The following is a 23,540-nucleotide window of genomic DNA, read 5'->3' as shown; positions in this document are numbered from 1 at the left end:
AGTGAGGATAACAACTTCCTTGGATGGATGGATAGCAGCACCTTTGGGGAGAGACTGCTGCCGTGCCCTGTATGGGGCAGGCGGTCGTCAGCATTCCGCAGGAGGCCAGAGGGGGCGCCAGAGCTGTTTTTGCCCTGCCCCAACAGCCACATACACACAAAGAAAGAGGCAGACCAGTGCATAAATAAATCTTCCTTGTCAAGCGGGTGAGATGTGAGCGTGTGCACAAGCTCTCCTCTCATTTGCCCGTTGACTCCGTCTTATGAATTATGCATAAAAAAAAACCCACTTATAAAGAAAATCAGTAGTGGGTGACTCAGAAATGCAAAGAATTGGTGTGTATGTCTGTGTGTGTTGTGGGGGGGGGGGGGCTCTTCCTTTTGCTGTTTCCAGACAACGAATGATGGGAAACTGAGAGAGATTCTCACAGAGACCCCACACCTTCCTGACACGTTTGGCGGCAGTGGGGGGGGGGGGGGCTCCTGCCGAATCATCTTCCATCCTTGGGGGGGGGCACCTTCAGAGGTGTTTGGCTGCTGTTCCTGCCGGAGATGCTAGATGAAATTAACACGAGCGATGCTGAGCTCAGCCGTGACCGCTGACTGCAGCACTGCGCTGGATGAACGTCCCAGTGCTACATGGGTTCACCAGGAAGTTAGCGGTGCGCCCCTATCAATAAATTGTGATCTATTTTGCACGTACCTGTGTTTAAATCACTATGTGTGTGTGATAGACTGAGTATGTATCTGAGAGCTGTCAATGTTTCTAAATAATAGCATGTGGGATGTTGCAGTGGACCTTGTTGCTGTGTGATCCCAGGGTAAAGAGGGGGCTGCTGATGATTCAGAATTGACCCCCTCCTCCAATCCCATGCTGCTGCTGACGCAGCTGCCCAGGGATCGCTGTGAGCTGATTGGTCAGTGCTGTTCCACCAAGCTAAGGCAATGCCGATGCCGTTTTCATGACGGGCAGCACACCTGCCCCGTAGCCTCATGCTAAAACTTCACAATAGTGGCCGGCACCTCATGGCCCTCAGCCACTGACTGTCACTGCAGTCCCCAGAAAGGAGGAGGGTATTTTGCTAGCTTGATTCCAGGGGGAGATGAGGTGGGTTCTTTCACACTGACAGGACTGTAACGGGAGGTGTGGTGGGGGCCTGGTCCAGGGGCACCTACTGCGCAGCTGAATTCCCACAATCCTCTTTAACTTCCTGTAATCCGCACTAAACTCCCTTCTTCGGCTCCCGTGTAATCAAACAGCAAAGCTGTGTTTACGCCAGCTAATGCTGCTAATTCTTCATGGAGTCCTGCTGTTTCTGGCCTCATGTTCAAAACGGAACAACCTAGAAGCGATGAGTGTGGAGGCTGGTGCTGACAGCTCTCAGTTTCTTTTCACGGGGTCCGTGTGGAAGACTGGGAAGGAGACGAGGGGACAGGATGAGATGGGTGATAGGTGGATGGACGGGTCTGCAGGGGCGTTTGACTGACAAGCCAAATCTCGAGGAAGGGCGCCGGCCTCCTTCTGAATCAGTCGCCGTGGGAAACGGCGGCGGAGGCCGGCCTATCCCTGGTACCGCTGTGCCTCTTTAAGGCTCATTAATGCCTGAGTCTCTTCTAAACTTTGTTGTGCTGTTCTCGGCTCAGGAGCAGACGCACGGAGCCGGGAGGGCGAGGTTCCCTCTGAGGCCACATGATTAAACGGGATTATGGGTAATTGAATCCGTTACCATGGTGACTGGCCGGTAAACAGTTCATCATGTCATACTGCATCTATTTCCATTTTGCTGCAGAGGGCAGGTGGTGGCGCAATAATCAGAGCGGAGTGGACATCACACCCGTCACACTGATCTGCTGCTCTCTCATGTCACTGCGTTGTCCTTTATAGAGCTTGTGGTTATAGCATGATGGGGACAGCGCCTCTTATGGGTCGTGTTGGGTCCCCTGCATGCGTGTGCGCCTGGGCCGGCGTGAACGCCTTGTCTGCTTCACGTTCACAACTTCCCTCTTCCGGTGTTGTTTTTTTTTCTTTTTCGGTATCTTCTTGCTGCAGCCGTTTTAATCAGCCAGCAGCAGGTCTCCTGTGCAGGGAGGAAGCAGGAAGTCGGTCCCCCAAAGCCAGTGAGAGAAACCACAGGCCGATTGCAGGAAATCCAGCTCGGCCCCAGTGGTCAGTAGTGGGCCGAGTCCGGCGCACGGACCCCAGGACTGCACGCTTCACCCGGGACAGAGGGTGCCACCTCAGCTTCCGTGCGTCACATGACCCCCTCAGTGCGGCTGTCGCTCAATCTGAGGGAGCTGCAGAAGGTGCCGGAACTGAGGGGCGTTACCGTTTTCAGCAAATACACGCAAAGCAAGAGGAGATAAAAAAAAAAACAGCCTGTTGCTATAGTAACCTGAGCAGTGGTCGTCAAGCAGATCATTTCCTGCTCTGTGAAGCTCTGCAGAGGGAGTGTGTCTAGTGGTCAGTCAGACCTCTCAGGCGCTCAGACCGAAAAGGTGTGTGTGGTAAAGTCCCACAATGCACTGCAGCACGTGACACTGGCGTCCGGCAGTTCAGCCCAGTCCCAGTGCTCCGGAAGACCCAGCGGCACCTGGGAGACAGGCAGGTAAGGAGCATTGCCAACCATGGTGGGCTGACTGCAGCTGTGAGTGTCTGTTTGGGATGCCGGCGATTTTGTGTGCAGTTCGACATCCGTTATAAATAGAGGAACTCACAGCAACTGCAAGCAGGATCTGAAACCACTGGCCAATTTTTCAAATGCAGCAATAAGTAAATACAAGCATGAGAATGGCGATTCTGCGTGGGGATTCTGAACGGGCCGTTTGATGGGTGTGCTGTTCATGCAGCCCCAGTGATGGCCCTGTCCATCTCTTACCCGTGTCCCTCACTCTGCTGTTCCACGCTTAGAACACGGACATGCGTGTGCCCTTTGTGCAGTTCACGTGGTGTGGGGGGGGGGGGTACTTCTCTATTTTTGCACTGCTAACGGGGAGTCCAGCTCCTTTGACTTCTGGGTGCTCGACTTGCTTGGGGAGCAGCTTAAGAAGACTCCGGAAGAACGGGGGGGAGGGCAGAAAAGGGGACGTTTGGTGGAGCGCTGTTGCATTTTGCGTTCTGGGGGCCAATGAGTTTGCTGCTTGGCTCAGAGAAACGTGGCACTGCCTTATCTGGCTGTCCATACTGTTCCGGGTTCAGGGAGGGACCTGCGACCTGCTGAGGACAGACGACGATGAGCGGTATGTCGGCTCTGTCACTTTATCTGACAGTAATTATCCTGCTGTTGCAGCAGCCAGTTTACTTTTTGTGTAAAACTAGATAGCAGAAGCTCAGCTGTTGGTGGGGGGGGGGGGGGCTATCACTATATAAACCCTAACTGTTACAGGGGAAATTTTGGTAATATCAGAATGGCACCTGGGCATCTGTAAAATGTTTTCACGAGGGATTCAAAAGCAATCGCCACATTTCTGTGCTTCTTTTGTACTGCCAGTGGCAACTTTTCCTGCTTTTGTAAGACTCCGTGTGTGTATGTCTGTGTTTCGGACACAGGGTTTGATAGTCACACACACACATGTGGTTTTTAGACTCATCTACCATTCCTGAAAATTGTTTATAAGCGGTATCGATGAGATGTTGGAAGCACCGAGTGATGGGGAATCTAATAACGATAAGAATGTCTCGGATTCGCGCGGCCAGGCACTAACTCGCATCCACGCTTGTAGGGATTTGCAGGGAATTGATGAATGTGGAATGTTCCGGCAGGTCTGGGTTAAGTGAGGAGGAGGCTGGGGTGAGGATGGGGTGGGGGGGGGGGGTGAGAAACAAGCATAAATATGCCCATGTTGTTTTATTCTTCCTAAAATGGGAGGCCCGAAATGCGCATGAAGTGCGTATGCTAGTATTCAGGCCGTCAAACTGCTGGCAGAAAGAAATGTGAGAAAAAGCGGAGAGGAGAATGGGGGTGGGGGGGGGGGGGTGATGCTGGAAAGGGAGTCACAGGCAGCTCTGTGATAAGCAGCCCCCACTGCCCTCGGTGTCCAGGCCGCGAGGCCCCCGCTCTTCAGCTCTGTGGTAGTGGCGTCTTTTTATCTGACTTCCTGCTCTGTTTCAGTTACACCTCCAGCGTCCGTTGCACGGAGAGGACTGTGTGGTTCATGAAGTGAGCAGCCGTGAGCCACGTGGCCACACAGGGGGGTCCGTGGGGCTCGTTTAGGAACGTCAGTCCTGCACGGAAACACATTAGGGCGGAGTGTGTGAGATAAAGCGTTTTGGCTGCCATTGTGACATCTTGCACACCCTCCATGTTAGAGCTGCTTGCTCATGCATTGCACCTGCCTGTGGCGTCCCCCCCCCCCCCGCAGTCACTGCGGAGCATTTGCCTGAGGCCAGTGTTGCCCCCCATATGGCCAGACTCAAGTCTCCAGAGAGACAGAGAGCACGAGGCCCACTGTAGGATACACTGGCTACACATTCACTCTGCGTATTCAGTTCGGTTAGCCACCCACCCTGCTCCCCCGCGTCTCCCAAGAGTGGGAGAGCCGGCAGGCACACACAGCTCCAGTTTTACTGGTGGAACGAACCAAGTGCAGCTCAGCAGGGGGGAGTGCCGTTAGGGGGATCTGCAGGAGACATGAGGCAGGCTGTGCAGGTTGGTTCCAGTGTGACACAGCATTTATACCCAGGATATCACTGCTGGAGTGCTGCAAAACACTGAGCTGCACTCCCATGCAGTGTAAGGCATTAAGAAAGCACTGTCTACAATGTGGACTACGGGAGGATTGCTTTAACTGAAAGTCAGGCTTTCCTTCCTGTCCTCTCGATCTTTTTCTCCTCCTCCTCTTTTTCTCTCGCGCGTTTTTCTCCCTCACGTGGTTCCTCCCTGGCCCCCCCCCCCCCCCCCACACACACTTCCCCAGTGGTGCAGAGCAGAAAAAACCCCGAACGCTGTAACCGAGCTCTTCCTGGTGAGGCGGGCTGGTAGGCGGGCCCAGAGGCGGGCCCAGAGGCGGGCCAGGGAGGCAGGGCTCTGCCAGTGAGTGGCACTTGGCGGCAGCAGCAGTGTTGCTGCGTGCGAGAGAGGGAGAGAGGAAGAGAGAGAGCGACGGAGTGCGCCGCACAGCCAGCCAGCCAGCAGGAGGAATGCTCCGGGTGTGACAGCAGCCAGACAGAGACTCTGAGAGCCCGCAGAATGAGTTGCTCGGCGCCGGGGGCCGGGTCCGAGCACACGCACACGCACACGCAGACGCAGAGGGACAGGCACACATGCAGGCGCACTCCCAGCGATGTAAGAGGTAAGGCTGCCTGTCTGTGTCCCGCACACAGAGCAGCGGGAGGCCGGGGCTGCGCGCAGTGGCTCGGCAGCTGCGCGTGTGCGTGCGCGTATGTGTGTGTGTCTGCATGTCTCACTAACCGGGGGGTTTACGGTGCTGTTACCGCGGTCGTACACACGGGGGGGGGGGGGGGGAGATCGGAAGGTCACGCGGCCTCTGCCTGTGAGGGCGGCCGTCCCGGGACCTGAGAATGTGTTTGCTGGACCCCCCCAAGAAGGAGAAGGACAGGGGACAGGAACAGGTGGATCTTTTAGCAAAGCCAGGCATCTTTACAGCATCTGCATCAGCACACACGCACACACGCGCACACACGCGCATGCAGTATAAACATGTTCTCCCTTGCAGCTGGGCCTCTCACTTGGGCTGTTTTTCGAGTTTAGTTTCACTTATGCTTCTCTCCTCCTTCTTTTTGCACAGGAAAACATCAAAATTAAAATGAGGAAGTGCCCTGTTTAGTGTGCGGCCCAAATATGTTCTGTGAAAGGTGAACTCTGACTGCATGTAAATTATGCGTGACATGTTTCGCTGCACTTCCTTATATGGTGAGCGCAGGATTTCAGCTCGGGCCCAGCAAGCGGCGGGGTTTTCACTTTCCACTGCGCGTCAGTTGGCGGCAGGCAGGACGGCGGTGGCGGCGGCGCGGAAACGCGTTCTGTTCCTGCTGACTGCGTGAGTGCGCGGCCGTCAAGGGCAGCGCGCCTCTGCACAAACGTGGCTCTTTGTGTCGACGCACCAAGGTGAGGCAGGCCGCTAGCGAGTGAGCAGGCGGGAGCTCGTTTACCGGAGCGCCGCTTATTTTCCGAAACGGGGAAAGTTTTTTCCGTGGAGCGTTGGGTCGGACTGGCGACTTTTTTCCCCGTGCCATCCAGCGCTGGCTCGCGCCGTAAGTACCGTGCGGGCCGTAGATTTGTTGCGTTTTCGGGGGGCATGCGTTGTTGTGTTTGTTTGTCTTCGGGGGAGTCGGGGACATTAGCAGCGTTTCTGCCTGCCCTGTTTTCTCCTGTAATGACAGAATCCCCGGTGTTTACACTGGAGCTGCCCTCAGGAAATGATTAACCCTCCAAGGCTGTGGTCTGACAGCACGGGCGCTGCAGCGTGAGTCTCCCATGTGGGCCCCCTCCCGCCCCACCCAGGGAAGGGCTGGCTAGCGGTCCCAGTGCGAACCACACCCTTTCCCTCTGTTACCTGGGAGGCAGGGGGGTGGAGAACTGCACCACTAGAGGCCTCCTAGACAGACAGCAGAGCCAGAGGTCGGACATCAAACCCTCAGCCAGCGTGAGGTGGAAGAAGTTTGGGATGTGGCCAAGTGTGTCATGATGAAGTAAGGGCTTGAGGTCAGGGTGGGGCTCAGCAGCAGGGCGGGTCATGGGCTGTAGAGGCAAGCAGGCAGGTGGGGCTCATTGTGTCTTATCTGCACGTCGGTTTCAGAGTCAGAGTCCCGTGGCTCTCAGAGTCCTGTGGCTCTCACAGAGTCAGAGTCCTGCAAGTCTCACAGACAGAGTCAGAGTCCTGTAAGTCTGCCGGGACAGTGTCTCATCTTCCTGTAGATGACACAGACAGAATCAGATTCCAGTATGTCTCACACAAAGTGAGAGTCCCGTATGTCTCACAGACAGAGTCAGATTCCTGTGTGTCTCACAGAAAGTCAGATTCCTGTAGCTCTCACAGTGTCTTATATTCTGGTTGGTCTCACAGACAGTGTCTTATATTCAGTCTACCACCCCACTTTCTGCCTTTCTCTCTGGGCTGTGCACCTGTGCCATGCGACATCCTGAAAGTGAAATTAAATAGTGATTTAACCCTGGTTCCTACTGCAGCAAAGCGTGTGTCCGCACAGAAAAGCTGTCATTTATGTAATTTATGCAAAAACAACCCAGAAGGTGATTCCCCTTGAACTTCCCCGAGACAGAGCAGCCTGGGCACCTCGCTGTGCCATATGGGATCCTGACCCTCCTTCCCTCTGCCAGTCTGCAACAGTACCTACTGGTGATATCCCATGATGCATTTTTCGCACATGGACAAACACATGCAAATACACTTATACTTATTCATTCATATGCAGCGTAATACACACATGTATATTCATCTGGGGCAGGGGGGGGGTCGGTCTCACGTATGTAAGGCTTCGGGGTGTCCCACATGTGACAATGTGGGGGGGGGAGGTGGGGGGGACAATATGCCCTCTGTTGGTGCCTGAGAGACACATACTTTGATTATTGTGTTTCTGTGCTCTGCAGCTGGGGGGCACTCACAGGGGTATTGTGTGTGTGTGTGTGTGTGTGTGTGTGTGTGTGTGTGTGTGTGTGTGCGTGTACATGGGGGAGGTGCATTAACAGGCTGGCAGGATGTGTGCCAGCGAGATCGTGATACTAATGAGAGCCATGCTGAGCATTCACACCCCCACACTCAATTAGCTGCCTCTTAAGAAACTACTTTTAATTTGCGGTTCGTCAGTGCAAACCCCCACGCTTGAGTCAGTAATGGGAGCGCACACACAGACACACGCGCACGCGCACAGGAGCGGCTAGTGCTAAAAGAGGCAGGGTGCCCCTGGACGTGGACCCCCCCTTACCCAGGAACGGAGTGGCGAGCCTGAACTCCGACACGTTGCGCCGCCTGTTACCATGGAGACCGCGGCCCGCGGTGCCGTGCAACGTGCCAGGAGATGGGGAGCGGGAGAGCGCACGTGTCGGTGAGCTGAGTGGTGCAGGCAGGAGAAGATGTGAGAGACAAGGACGGCTGACAGGAGAGCAGGAGAGCAGACTGCAGGCACACGCCAGAGCGTCAGTTGCTGTACGAGGCCTTTATCAGAGGCTCCTCCTCAGGTGGATTGACTCAGCGCGGGACGGGACACGGGGCGGGACACGGGGCGGGACACGGGGCGGGACAGGGGGCCGGACACGGGGCGGGACAGGGGGCCGGACACGAGGCGGGACACGGGGCGGGACACGGGGCCGTACACGAGGCGGGACACGGGGAGGGACACGGGGCGGGACAGGGGGCCGGACACGGGGCGGGACACGGGCCGGGACACGGGCCGGGACACGGGCCGGGACACGGGGCGGAACACGGGGCCGGACACGGGGCCGGACAGGGGGCGGGTGGTCTGCAGGTGGGCATGAAGCACCTACCTGATGCCCTGCAGAGGGATCACAATGTGCAGCCCAGCAATCTAAGAGCCAGAGTGAAGTCTTTTAGACACAGGGATGTGGAACCGCCTCGCCAGCAAGAGACGGCAGGTCTGAGCGCATATGGAGATTTCACGGCGCTTTAGCTCCGCCCATCTTCATATGATGCTAGAGAAGCCACCACCTGCCCTCGTTCACCAGCGCGTGCCACCACTACCAGGATGATGGCATGAGTCTCACCCCTTCCTATTCGATGTGGCCTGAGAGACAGTAGATGTGAGCAAATGTGAGATTTGAATGTTGAAATTTGTCCCTCCCAATTGACCCTGGGACAAGATTGGTAACAGCTCCGCAAACAGGACAGTGAGTTTTATGATCGCCTGCTTCATCCCGTCGCATGCTGGTCTGGTCACATTGGGGCAGAAGGACTGTTATTCTGACCCAGCGGTCCAGACAGCCGTGGTCGTACAACCTGCAGATTTACACCAGCGGGTGTTATTTTTTACTCGTTTCTGGAATGTGTTGATGTGTTAATATCCAAGCTCCCCCACTCTGTGAGGTTTACTGATTAAGTCTTAATTGATTGATGATGTTAATGATGAAGTTTTAAAAGGTGCTGGTGGGGACGGTACCATGTCCGGCCTGCATATCTCGCAGTCTGTCGGCCGGTTTAATCGGGGGCAGCATTTTCAACTGTTTCATTATTCAAACTCTGACATGACCTTCAGAGACGTGTCAAACATCTGGCATGGTTGTCATAGCTACACAGCTGTGGTCATTCCAAGCCCAACCCAGCGAAAGCAAATTCTGTCCTTCTACCCAAAATGCATCACTGTTGCCGTATGTCCATTATATGCCTGTTACACTGAACAATATACTGAACAGAAACATTCACCATTAATATGAATGTTAATATCAGAGTGGGGACACTGGCCCAGGTTGGTGAGTTTGTCTGGAGTGTCGTGAGTTACTGGGTGCTGTGTCCCCCCCCTGGCGAGGGAGCAGAGGCACCCACCTCCTAAGCTGTGCTACAGCCGCTGTTTCCGGGGCATTTGGTGGAGTGTGGAGCCAGTGCAAATAATTAACATTCAGGAAGCCGTCTGGCGGTTTAATAAGATCTGCATGCCTTGGGCTACGTGAAATGCTGGTGTTTTTCATTCATTTTGTGTTATTGATGCTCTGGCGTACTGGGCGGTTTCCAGGCAGCGGGGGCCGCAGGGTCCGTGGGGTCCTCTGGATTCCGTGTGGAGTTGCAGGTCCTTCATGTCGATCCTCGCTGAGACCTGGTCAGTCCCTGATCACAAGACACGGGGTCCCTGTGCCGTATGACGATCATGTCAGAGTTCAGCTGAGCTGTGATTTCTGCCAGTCCCAGCTGGGGAGGCGTTCCCGTCTCCGTGCCCCTGTCTGGAATCCCTCTGCGTCCTGATTCGGTGGATGAGGGGTTTGTTATTCCCTTTTTTCCTTGGTGAAAGTGCTGAGCTGCTGTGCGCTGAGGGCCTGGAGCCGTGATCGGCCACCGAAAAGGCGCTTTGGCGCTCAGGCTCAGCCACGGGGTAACGAACGCTGATGTGAACACGCTGAGAGGGGGTAGAGCATCGCTATGGGGGGGGTGGTGGGGGGCGCAGATCGCTGTCATGGCCCCCTTCTGCCTGAGCGTGCTGCCTGTTTAACACACGGGGACAGGCAGGCGGAGGCAAAACCCACATGTGCAAGTGCTGCCAGATTCCGGCACAGGAAGATGCTCAGAGTGGAGTTTCTGCTTTAACATATTGGCACTGTCAGCTTGGGGATGAACTAGACCATGCTGTCCATCTCTCCCTCCCTCTGTCTCTCTCTCTGTCCCTTTGCCTGTCCATCTCTCCCTCCCTCTGTCTCTCTCTCTGTCCCTTTGCCTGTCCATCTCTCCCTCCCTCTGTCTCTCTCTCTCTGTCCCTTTGCCTGTTCATCTCTCCCTCTCTCTGTCTCTCTCTCTGTCCCTTTGCCTGACCATCTCTCCCTCTCTCTGTCTCTCTCTCTGTCCCTTTGCCTGACCATCTCTCCCTCTCTCTGTCTCTCTCTCTCTGTCCCTTTGCCTGACCATCTCTCCCTCTCTCTGTCTCCTTCTGTCCCATCTCTCCTTCTATACTTCTCCTTCTCCCTCCCCCCCCCTCTCTCTGGCTCTCTACTTCTCCATCTCCCTTGCATATTAATAACATTCACGCAGGCCCTTCTCTGTCACCCCCCCCCACCTGACATTCACAAATGTTCCTGCTCTGATCAGTCCAGCCGTGCATCCAACCCCCCCCCCCCCCCCCAGTGGCTGTAAGATGACGCGCTGCTCTCCTGTCAGCAGTGCTGCAGGGTGACTCTGTGTGTGTGTCGGGCTGTATTGGAGTAACTGTGTGTGTTGGGCTGTGTTGGAGTGACTGTGTGTCGGGCTGTGTTGGGATGACTCTGTGTGTGTCGGGCTGTATTGGAGTGACTGTGTGTGTTAGGCTGTGTTGGGGTGACTCTCTGTGTGTTAGGCTGTGTTGGGGTGAAGGCTAACTGTCCCTCTCCTCTACAGGTTGCTACTAAAGTTGTGCCTTTCCTGACGTCCGCTGCTGCTTGGAGCTGCGCCTACGGCAGCCTTTTCGCTTATCGCCCCGCTTGCTGCGACCCCCACCGCCAGGACGGCCCGCCACCCCCACGCGAGCCCACTTGGCCCCCTGCCCGCCTGCCAGCCCCGCTGCCGCCGCTACAGCCACCACCCGCCTGCCGGTCCGCCTGCCTGGGGCACCGCACACGGACTTAGAGGAGTATATCCGCCCACTAAAAGGGCAGCACCGTACGCTCCCCTCCCCCAGCACCCGAGCACGTCTGTCAATAATGAGCGGCACCATCAGGCCACTGCAGCGGTCCAGCTGAGGAGAGACCCCCTTCGCGTGTAGGCCAGCAGACTAAGCTGGAGCATGGGACACTGCCCGTAGGCGAGTCCCAGGCTTAGCAATCCCACACTCTCTCTCTGCCTGAGGAGGCCTCTGCCCCTCCGGAGCCGCTTTCCCAAACCCGGACAAGCATTTTTGTTTTCTTTTTCTTTTTCTTTTTAATCCGAGTGCCATTTTTCAAAGTTTTGGTCCTGAAACTGTGAGCGGAGGCAGGCAAGCGTGCAGCTGAGGCCCGTGGATTTCAACTCCCCATTGCCATGGCGGTTAACGTGCCCCCCATGCGGGACACCAAGTGGCTGACGCTGGAAGTGTGCCGGGAGTTCCAGAGGGGAACGTGCTCCCGGCCTGACAGCGAATGTAAATTTGCGCACCCTGCCAAGAGCTGTCAGGTGGAGAATGGGAGGGTGATCGCCTGCTTCGACTCCCTGAAAGTGAGTACCCCCCCCCCCCCCCCCGTGTGTGTGTGACTTTGCTGGAAACCTTATCTCACCCTCAAGGGTGGGTCCACCTCACTGCTGGGCTTATCTCATTTTGGAGCTTGTTGACAGCTTGCAGCATGTCACATTTGGTTTGTATACCATGGAGGTTTGGTTTTGCCGGGAAGATAGATGCATGATGGGATATGTAGTGTAAGACTCAATGAAGCTTTAGTGGGTTGTGCGACTGTTTACAGTTGAAGGAACAGCTTTGTAAAATCTAAGAATGGAGACTTCAGGTACACAGATTGTTTAATTAATTATGTTTAACACCAATGTGGTGAAACACACACACACACACACACACACAAGTTTGTAATTATGTCTTTGTGGGGACTCTCCACTCATTTCTACGGGGAAAACCTAATCTAATCACAACATGACAAGCTTAACCCCTTCCCAGCCCTAACCTTAACCATAAGTAACCAAACAAATGTATATTTGTTTAATATAACCCTAATACAAACACACACACACACACGGATTCTGAGCCCTGATGGTCCAGGTGGATTCCCCACCCCCCCGCACTGCAGTCCCCCCCCCCTGCACTGCAGCCCCCCCCCCCCCCCCATCCATTAAGAGGCTTCATTTGCAGCATCCTCCATTCAGCTGAGAACAGATCAGCTGGATCTTTCCCTCTCGGACATCTGGCCACGCGAAAGTGCACAGCTGCAAGACGTGTGAGACGCTGTCATCACAGAGGAGTGCCCTCTGCATTCCTAATGTGAAAATAGTGCTGCGTCATCCTCCATCCTGACGCATGGACACCTCGTTCGCATCGCCGCGGAGGAATGGGCGGGGCCTTTGTGTGCCCTGCTTTCTGATGCCGTAATTAGAGCATGTGGGAAGCATGGCTCCATGGGGACCTCTGGATAGATGTCTTTAATATATGCCTCCTTAATGTGACCTGTCGCGCTCTTATTTTGAAATATGACCTGTCGCGCTGTTATTTTGAAACATGTGAAGTTCACTAAAACCGGGGCCAGAGTCCTGCAGGCAGGAAGTGTTCCCTGGACTCAAGAAGACCTCATGAATGCCTGCTCATACTGCCAGTGTGGTGGGCCTTAACACAGTGGCTGATTCCCTGCAGTGCATTATGGGTGTGCGGAAAGGTCAGATGCCATGGAGGGGATTTCGGTTCTGTTCATACTGTACATACACCCCCTCTCAGTGTTGCAGCTGAATAAATGGGTTTGTCAGGTGAGGGGTTAAATGGCAGGTTTCCCAGGCATTTACATGTCAGTGACAGGCTCACCTTGTCCATGGGGCTGTGTGTCACACACACACACACACACACACACACACACCCAAAATGCAGTTTCATGAAGCAGGACCTTGTTCTTCAGAAGCTTCTGGTGCTATAACAGGATCTGAACCATTCCCACTTTTCCTTCACTCACTTGGGATCCCGAAAGGCTCGTGACTCAGCCGCACCCTGGGGGCCGGGCCGCCCTGAAGATCCTCTGGCCCGGGCTCCAGAGGAGATGTCCTACCCTGGTGCTGGAGGTTCTCCAGGGCGCGCTCTAAAAATAATTCTGCACAGTGAGCAGGGCGACTTTTGGTCGTCTTCCAGCGTGAGGACCCACACGTCACACGCCACCTATAAACCAGCCATTGATGTCACCTGTGTTTCCAATTTTACAAAGTTTGTTCAGAATTCCTGACGGGATTTTTGCCCCGACTCTATCAGACCTTCCTTTCTGTTTCCGGAGGTTGACTTAGGGCTTGCATATGCAGGAATAGGAAGGTGGTAGAAGTTTACTGACTGCCGGCTGTGGAGGGCACCTGTAGCAGGACTGCGCGTGACGTGAGCCTTCAGACCGCTTTGGGTCAGAGCTGCTTTCTGCTGAAGCTTTGCTGCGATTGAGGTCAAAGTTCAGGACTTGGCGATTTAGTAACACCAGTGGGAGAGCAGGAACCTGGCGGCGACATACTGACCGTGGCTGGAGCTGCTCTGCTCAGGGTCCCCATGGATCAGAATCAGCAGCCTATAAGCTAGAAGCCCCCTGGCCCCCAATTCATTATCACTCCAGGCAGCTGGTTTATTGGACCCAAACTATCATGGACCCAAACTGGCCCTTCTTGGCTACTGGAGGTTACATAACCCAGAAGTTATCCAGATCAGGTCTATCTTCGATGTAGGTACTCCAAACATAGGTGCATTGCATTGTGGGATTGACACAGACCTAGTTGTTCCCCCGCGACAGGCCCCTTAACAGGTCTGCTAGGCCTGGCTCTTCTCTGCTAGCCTCTGGTTGACCTTTTTGTTTAAACGTGGATGAGGGAAGCAGACTAGAACCCATGCTAATATTTATTGCTTATGTTCTCCTCCCATAATCCTCATGTCGATGGAGGCTGCCACAGACAGCACATGCCGACAGCACTTGCCAGGTAAACAGGAGACTCAAAGTTTTAGATGAGAACAGTACACAAATGCTATCACACACACACCTACTGAACTCAGGGTGTTAGCTGGGGAATTAGCAGGTGTTAGCCTGATAATACAGCCTCCTCGTATTATGGTAGAGAATGTCTCCTCCGTTGGTGTTTCCCCAGTGTCCTAATATCACCGGCCTGCCACATTGCAGCTGCATGCCGTCAAGCCCATTTAAAGAAAGCTTCTCTTACACTCAGCGCTTGCAGAAATGCAAGTCATTACCCTGGGTCACACATCCACATCCTCATGGGGGACGCATAAAGGAAGCTGGTGTAAGTGCAGAGGCAATCGGGCAAGGATTAGGCAGATGTGTGTGTGTGTGTGTGTGTGTGTGCTGGAACAGCTGACTCGGAGGGTGTGCATCCCACCTTATATTCGAGTTTCCACTCCATCATGGCGATGGCGTCCCCAATGGGGAAGCAGCGTTACCATTAAAGGGAACCAGAGGTTTCACCTTCAAATGTGAAGGGAACAGACGGAAATGCGTGACACGATCATCACGCACTGAAGGGAAACAACATAGCTTTGCACCCAGGAGATACATTAAATTCCACCTGTGCTGACAAATCCCACAGATAATTATGCAGTCAGGGGTCCCAGTTCACACAGCCTGGCTCTCCGTGGGGGGGAGGAGCTCTGGAATTCAGGATATCAGATTCTTTCATGGCCCCCTGTCAGATTTTTAAGTTCTGAGCCACTTCGCTAATTCGGCCATTTACTAATTTTGTGGCTGATGCGTGGGGCGCCGTCATGCCCTCACGACTGCTGTTGTGCGTCGCCGTGGCGACAGCGGCCTGGCAGGCTCCAATTTTCATCGATTACCAAACGGCTGGTGCTGTGCTGGCGGACCTGGCCAAGAGCCAGAGGCCGTGAATCTGCTTTTCCGTCTGCTGGAGGCAGCGCGAGAGGGATGGAGGTAGAGAGTGAGGGCTGGGAATAGATGGGGGGAGGAGAGGGAGAAAGTAGACTGAGAGGGGGTGGGTAGGGGCAGAGAAGGATGGAGCGAGGGATACTGTAGGAGAGAGGGGGATGGACTGAGATGGAGAGGTGGGTTTAGAAAGAAGAAGAAAGCATGGAAGATGGAAGCATAACAGAAGAGTGGCAGAGGATGGAGGACGGACGAAAGGAGATTGGGACACACATGTGAGGAGAAGCTGCTTGACTTACTGGTCCAGTCATGTGGTTTTACCTGCCTCCACATCAGGAGGCCCATGTCCAGAGTGGCACCTTCTCAGCATCAGAATCCTGGTTTGTGAACAGCAGAGTGAGCGAGTGCACAGGCCCGCCTGCGACATGCCGCGAGTACAGTTACAGCATCGCTCCTGTGGCGTGTCTCTGTGTATGTGTGCGTGTGCATGGGGCCAGGACGTCGGATTAAAAGGTGTCTTTGTGCGCTGTGTCAGCCGCTGCCTGGACACACTGTGTCTTTATAGGCTCTCACCCCGGGGACACAATGGCGCTCTTTCTGATTCTCTGCCAGCCCCCACGCGCCAAAACCCCGAGCCCCCCCACAGTACCAGTTGGCCCCTGCTTTCGTCCCCCCCCGCTCGAATCCTCGCACCAGCTCTGTTACCAATCTCCCTATCTTTGTGCGTTTGCTCTGGTCTGGTGAGCCTGATGAGTGAGGGCACTGTTGTCAGGCGGGAGATGGGACCTGTCACTCATTGGCCTCGTCAATGCTGGCCACTCTACTGTCCTTGCTCTCGGGATCTCCTGGTCTTGAGGTCAGGTGATGCTAATGGAGCCCAGAGGACCTCTACCTCTTACCCTTCCCCCAGTATTGAAGAGTCACCTTATTTCTCACTAACAAGCACTTTCAGAAGCTCGAATTACCCCCAGTTAACATATTGGATTCTGTGCTGGTGTGCAGCCGCAGCAAAGGGGGGGGCAGCAGGGGTTCCAAGTCAGATTGCGGACCCCTTGGTGGCAGGTCGGGGGTCAGTACCCCAGCTGTGAATAACACGTAGATGGATCATTTTGGGTTGCTTTTCTCTCAGTGATGTTGGCCCAGTTTGAGTTACATGGAGGTGTTTTGGCCGATATTTCAGTTACATGGAGGTGTTTAGTTGTGGCTGAGCCACATTGATTTGTTTTGGTCTGTGTCTGAGCTACACAGAGCAGTTTCGGTGGGTGTTTGTGGTACAGGGGGGGTCGTTTGGCCAATGTGTGAATTGCATGTAGGTGTTTTGGCCAGCATTTCAGGTACATGGATATATTTTGGCACATGTTTGAGCTACAAAGGGGTGTTTTGGTCTTTATTTGGGGTGCATGGAGGTGTTTGGGTATGTCTGAGCCACAGTATTTTGATTTGGTCTGTGCTTGAGCTGCATTGATGTATTTTGGTCTTTATTTGGGGTGCATGGAGGTGTTTGGGTATGTCTGAGCCACAGTATTTTGATTTGGTCTGTGCTTGAGCTGCATTGATGTATTTTGGTCTTTGTTTGGGGTGCATGGAGGCCTTTTGGTCCCTGTTGTTTTGGTCTGTCCCACCAGCAACACTCTCCTCCATTCATATCACATGCTAGCCATGTCCTCGAAGGACACAAGGTGTGCATGAGCTGCTGTCTCTCAGACTCACTGCACCGGATGCCAGTGCTTTGGGTCCTGAAGCCGATGCGGTTTGATGTCATTTTGCTTCGTGCTTTAGGACGGCAGCATACTTATATTATGTGAAAAGTGTTTATACTAAAAAGGTTTGTCTGAATGGATTATATGAGAGTGGAGCTTTGAAAATTAGATATTCTGTGGGCTTTTCTGTTATTAATTGTTTGTGTAGAATTACAAAGTGAAGAAAACAGAGACAAGGGCCATCTGGGCTTGATAGTTTGGCCTGTGATGAACGTTTAGCCAAGTGAACTTCTGCTCCCTGCTGTTAGCGCTGTGGAGCAGAGAGGGATGACGCGAATGGCCGCCGGTCAGGTTACAGCAACCCCCCCCCCCCCCGAGTCCAATCACCAATCGCCGCCCAAAAACATGGCCGCCTGTCATTACGGCTGCACGATCGTCACACCGACGCCGTTAGAGCGGGAGGGGAGGCCTCGCTGGGGGCGAACGGGGGAGGGTGGAGCTTGGGCGGGGGGGTGTTTGCATTCCGAGTGGCAGCAGGAGTGAGCAGGCCACCTTTTTTGGGTACCGTTCCCTTGCGTGCGGTAAACAGTGGCCGGCAGGAGAGGCGTGTGTCTGGCGTGTGCCACGAGCCGACATCCCAGATTCAGATGCTGTTCTTTCCACTTAGGAGTCCAGGCGGCCTGTTGCTATGCTACCATAGGCATACTGACAGTGTTTAAACAAAGATATACATGTATGAATGTATATACACACACACAAATACAGGTGAATTATCTGTGGGTGTTATAAGGGTTATTGAAATACTTTTGCGCCCTCCCCCCCCCAAGTATAGACAAAAATATGGAGGCTGGCTGTTTGTCTGCAAGAGTCTAAAACTTCCGGTGAGACACACAGGAAACGCAGACCAGCTCCCCGGCTTCCAAATAAGCGTCACGCTGGGATGCAGAATCACTTTTCTGTCCTTTATCACGCTCATCTGTGACAGAGCAATGCTAGTCCTGGTGGGATGAGGTAATCATTTATTAACAGCTTCACTTAAATTTGGAAACGTGTGAAAGCAGGGACTTGGATGGGAGGTTTGTGGCTGGGATGAGGGAATTCCACACGGCCCGACTAAAGGCCAGCGCACTTTTTTCAGCACGGCTCAGCAACGTCCTTTAAAGGGGCTGCGCTGCTGGCTGGCAGGCGGACGGCTGCACACGCCTGTGACACCTCAGGTCCCCTACTGTATGTCACCCTGTGTCCGTGCTATTTGTTGTTCTTTGAGCGTGTCACTGCCTTTGGCTGATTGTTTTATTTTTCTCAAGAATCCATTTTTAAGCAAATCAGAGAATTATATGTCTGGTTTTGCCATTATATATATATATATATATATATGTGTGTGTATGTGTGTGTATATATATATATAAATAAGTCAGTTAAGTAGAATCCTTGCAAGCTAAATTGACTAGGTTCAGCTCCTTAACAGCTGTACCTGCTGTCAGGATAAGTGATAAGTGCAGTTGGTCTGTTATGTATGTATACTGTACCTGTGTGTGGGTGTTAGAGCCAGGTGGGGGTGGGGGGGGGGGGTGGGGGAGGGACTCCAGACTGTCCTCATTCCTTCAGTTAGTGCTATTCTGTTCACATTCAAGGTGTCGCAGTGGAAACTGAGTCAAAGGCAGGATTTCATAAAAGCTTTTCTGAAAAGACAGATGAGAAACACATTTACAGAGAAATTACAGACACCGGCCATTAACCAATCGGCAGAGAGCGCTGGGCTCGTGGATGTGGGGGCCGCCGTTTCTCTCATGGCATTGGCTAAGTCATGGCCAGACCGAGCTACTGAACTGCATGGCCCTGCGTCTCTTTAATATCCTTTGGTGTTTCAATCACCCTTTCAGAGCGAGGAGGTAAACATGATCTCTGATGAGAGAGAGTGATAGTGAAACCCCCCACCTGTGGATGGGGTACTGGGAGGGAATGCGCTCCACCTTAAAACCATCAGTTTATCGACCATCCAACACAGTCAGATAAACGGCAATCGGGTCGAACTCGGATGGTTTAAATGTGATGAAGGTTCAATGCCAAATAGTCTGTGCTGCGTCCCACTCCTGGTGGGTTTAGGTAAGGATGTAAACCATCTCATTTCAGACCCCATTATTGCTTATTAGGAGTTACAGGAAGGGAACTGCAGAATGTCATCCTGGGCCCCTCATGCTCCCACACCCCGATTTCCCTTCGTCTGATTGGTCCTGGTGCCTTTCCCAGTGACCCTGCAGTAGTGATGAGGGCTTGTGTGCGTGAGCGTGCATTGGAAGGGAGGGGCTCACAGTCAGGAAGCCGCTATCATCGGGCACCGCATATAGCGGGGGGGGGGGGGGTGTCTAACACCCCTAAATGAGTGTCACATTGCAGCAGCGAGGGATGGTGTGGCGACATGGGATGGGCACGGCGTAGCGGCTCAGTCAGGCGTGGGACAGCAGAGGGCCTATCTGAAGGGCTGCGTGTGTGTGTGTCTGCAGGGCTGCGTGTGTGTGTGTGTGTGTCTGCAGGGCTGCGTGTGTGTGTGTCTGCAGGGCTGCGTGTGTGTGTCTGCAGGGCTGCGTGTGTGTGTGTCTGCAGGGCTGCGTGTGTGTGCACGATGCTGTCTGTGTGTGTGTGTCTGCAGGGCTGCGTGTGTGTGTGTGTGTGTGTCTGCAGGGCTGCGTGTGTGTGCACGATTCTGTCTGTGCGTGTGAGTGTCTGCAGGGCTGCGTGTGTGTGTGTGTGTCTGCAGGGCTGCGTGTGTGTGTGTGTGTCTGCAGGGCTGCGTGTGTGTGCACGATGCTGTCTGTGCGTGTGAGTGTCTGTGCCTCCACACAAATCACTGCAGTCTAACGGCAGTACCGCCCAGTACATTCCCTCATGGTGGGAAAGCGCAACCAGGTGGGGGGGAGGTTGGGCCCTGGGGCCCGCAGTGTGAGTGCAGTGCGAGTGTAGTGCCCGGCTGGGGTACGTGGTGCGTCAGAGTGTCCCACGGCAAGCGTGGCACAAAGTGCCCTCTCAGCACATACCCCAGGGCCATGAGGCATTCCGCACAATCCAGCCAGCCTGCGGCGAATACGTGTGAGCACCAACCCTACCAGGTTTCTTTAGCATCGCCGGCGAAACACCGCGGTGACGGCCAGACGCTAAACCCAGACTCATCTCCTCTGAACTCCAGTATTCCTAGTGATTAATCACCGTTTAGTGTTGTTTCCTAGTGCAATTTTAGTGTAGCCGGTTGATTTATTATTATTATGGACGCTAGCGTGCGTTTGTCATATATTAGCTCGAGTCCTGGTGTTGTTTTGTGTCAGATGGCGCAGCTGAGTCACAGCTTAGCGGTCATGGCTTGGGGAAAAAAAAGCATACTCGTCTCTTCTGGTAAACAGGCACTCTCACCTCTCCATCCCTTCAGTGGAGATAAGCCAGGATCTGATGCGTTTTCATTACCAATTTGCAGTACGAACGGGGCTATGATCCCATCTCCACCCGAGATTATTATATGATCTTTTTAATACAGCCGGCATCACCTAATTGGACAGTAAGGTCACGCAAATGTGACGGGCAAACATAAACCCACTCCGCACTGGCATGTCACCTGTCCTGTACATCTCCCCAGACCCAGGAATTCCACTGTCACCAAGCCGTCTTCCTGTTTGCAATCCCTGAAAGACGAATAGAGCGATGCAGGTCTTTAGGCCGCAGGATGGAGGAAATCATGTGCCATCATCAAAGTTTAAATTTGCAGGGTCATTTAAAATGAATGAAAAAGTGTATGAATTTCATGAATTATACAGGCAAATCAAAAGTGGGGAGAAACCCATGCTTGGTCCATTTCAGGGACTGATAATGAGTAAATCACAGCACTTGATTCTGGATGCACTGTGTGTGTGTGTGTGTGTATGTGTGTGTGTGAGGGTCATGATTATATTACTTTGTAGGGACCAAATGTCCGCACATTTTAATAAAATCTTGTTATTTTGACATCGTGGGTGCTTAGGGGAAATTCGATTTTATACGAGTCCATGAATGCAATCTAAAAACTAAAAATGCCAAATGACTTGTATTTTGTTTGGTTAGTTATGGTTAAGGTTACGGCTGAGTAGGGGTTAAGGCTGTCATTGCTGGGATAAGGTTTTTTCCCATAGAAATGAATGGATGTCCCCCACAAAGATTTGAATACAAATGTGTGTATGTGTGTGTGTGTGAGCGGGTTTACCTATCCTTATGGGGACATAATGTCCCCATAATGTGATAAATATCCGGTTTTTTTCCCTTATGGGGACTGGTTTCCTGGTCCCCATAAGGGAAAACTATTTTATGAAAATAAAAAACTAAAAATGCAAAAACTCTTGTATTTTATTAGGTTACTTATAGTTATGGTTAGGGCAGGGTGGGGGTTAAGGTTGTCATAGTTATCGTTAGCATTTTTCCCATTGAAATGAATGAGCGGTCCCCATAAGGATATGTATACCCTACATGTGTGTGTGTGTGTGTGTGTGTGTGTGTGTGTCTTGTAGCTACAATTCCATATTAAGCCTGACTTGTGTTTAAATGCTGTCCTTGGGCCCTTGTTAGGGGCTGCAAGTGAAGAGAGACAGAGGAGGGGGATGGATAGAGAAGGAAAGAGAGACAGATGGAGGGAAAAGGACTAGATAGAGGACAGAATGAGAGAGGTGGGGAGACAGAGAGATAGAGTAGGGGGAGGGTTAGAGAGAGAAAGGGAGACAGAGGAACAAGGGGACAGATAGAGGACAGAGAGAGAGAGGTGGGGGAGACAGAGGGAGAGACAGTGGAGGGTGAGGATAGAAATGGAAAGAGAAACAGAGGAAAAGAAAATAGAGGAGAGAGGTGGGGGAGACAAAGTGAAAAAGAGAGACAGGAGGAAGATAGAGAGGGAAAGAGAATCAGATGGAGGGAAAAAGGGATAGACAGAGGAGAGAGAAGTGGAGAGACATAGTGAAAGAGAGAGAAACAGAGGAGGGGAGGGATAGAGGGAGAGAGACAGACAGGAATGAGGGGACAGATAGAGGACAGAGAGAGGTGGGGAGACAGAGAGACAGTGAGAGACAGAGACAGGGTAGGGAGGGAGAGAAAGACAGAGAGAGTGGGGGAGAGACAGATGGGGAGAAACACAAACAGAGCAGAGTCTCAGACTGCCCCCCCACCCTCCCCCCATATAGAGTTGGCAGATAAACATCATGTGACTAAGCGCTGCACTTTCAGCCCAGGGTTTACATTCCAGGAGTCTTGGCGTGGGCCCCGTTAGCTGGTCAAGAGGAGTCTTGGCGTGGGCCCCGTTAGCTGGTCAAGTGGAGTCTTGGCGTGGGCCCCGTTAGCTGGTCAAGAGGAGTCTTGGCGTGGGCCCCGTTAGCTGGTCAAGAGGAGTCTTGCCGTGGGCCCAGTTAGCTGGTCAAGAGGAGTCTTGCCGTGGGCCCAGTTAGCTGGTCAAGAGGAGTCTTGGCGTGGGCCCCGTTAGCTGGTCAAGAGGAGTCTTGGCGTGGGCCCCGTTAGCTGGTCAAGAGGAGTCTTGCCGTGGGCCCAGTTAGCTGGTCAAGAGGAGTCTTGGCGTGGGCCCAGTTAGCTGGTCAAGAGGAGTCTTGGCGTGGGCCCCGTTAGCTGGTCAAGAGGAGTCTTGGCGTGGGCCCCGTTAGCTGGTCAAGAGGAGTCTTGGCGTGGGCCCCGTTAGCTGGTCAAGAGGAGTCTTGGCGTGGGCCCCGTTAGCTGGTCAAGAGGAGTCTTGGCGTGGGCCCCGTTAGCTGGTCTTTGGAGTCTTGGCATGGGCCCCGTTAGCTGGTCATTGGAGTCTTGGCGTTGGCCAAGTTAGCTGGTCAAGAAGAGCTTTGGTATGTGTCTCATTAGCTGACAGGAGTGCTGGCATGAGTTAGCTGGCTAACATTACGTTATTCTTGATAACCGATTTATATTTTGAACACTTTTTGAACATAATGACTTTGTCACCCTGTATATATTGTGTTTCTGTTGGCATTTTTCCAGCAGTATAAATAGGTAAAAGTATAGGGCAGTAAGTGCCATCTAGGTAATGTGATAATAACATAGTAGCAGAGTGAGGTGAGTGTTGCTGTAGCTTGCACTGGGCAGTGCCTTTGCAGACAGAGCTGTCCCAGCTCTGAATACCCCTGTGTCCCAGCCAGCATTGCAGCAGTGATTACAGCGTGAGCTGCTCGGGGTCAGCTGGGGGAGAGAAATACGACCCTGGTCAGCTCCCCACCCCCACCCAATAAGTCATTTGTTCATTTGCAGGAAGCAATGAAGCAGCTCAGTCCAGATCCCCCCCACACACAAGCCGAGATCAGGTCTCAAGGACAATCATGTTTACAGTCTGGAGTGACTGTATGAGCATCGCGTGAGAGCGGCCTTCCCCGGGCAATGTTCCCCGGGCACTCCAGACGGGCAATGTTCTCACAATTTGTTATTCTGTGAAAATGTTAAGTAAAATCCCCATAAAGGGGGAGCAGCAAGAATAGGCATTGTTGGGGGGCCGGGAGTGTGTCTGCTTCCTCTAATTGCTTGGCCCACTGCTGTACAACCGGTTTATGAAGATGGATGGATGGATGGATGGATACCGATAGGTACAGGAAAAAGCTGGTGTTTTGGGGAGATGATCTTTTCAGAATCCTTCAGTTACAGTTTCAATGTTTCCACAAGATGTCTTGTAATGAGGCCAA

The 23,540-nt window shown here is 53.2% G+C and overlaps 1 protein-coding gene across 20 annotated transcripts in view; it reads left to right on the top strand.

The window, feature by feature from the left end:
* Positions 1–2,408: 2,408 nt before the first annotated feature.
* Positions 2,409–23,540, top strand: part of LOC111849695 (muscleblind-like splicing regulator 1) — a 34,596-nt gene continuing 13,464 nt past the window's right edge. For 5 of the 20 annotated variants that reach the window (XM_072701314.1, XM_072701313.1, XM_023822835.2 and 2 more), the window contains exons 1-2: positions 5,038–5,288; positions 11,004–11,795. In XM_072701314.1, coding sequence (XP_072557415.1) covers positions 11,622–11,795 — 174 coding nt within the window. In that variant the 5' untranslated portion in view covers positions 5,038–5,288; positions 11,004–11,621. The other 15 variants (XM_023822858.2, XM_023822847.2, XM_023822839.2 and 12 more) reach the window with 11 other exon arrangements.

This window comes from Paramormyrops kingsleyae, chromosome 17 (genome assembly GCF_048594095.1).
Source record: "Paramormyrops kingsleyae isolate MSU_618 chromosome 17, PKINGS_0.4, whole genome shotgun sequence".
NCBI lineage: Eukaryota > Metazoa > Chordata > Actinopteri > Osteoglossiformes > Mormyridae > Paramormyrops > Paramormyrops kingsleyae.
This window is presented reverse-complemented; position numbering and strand designations above follow the sequence as displayed.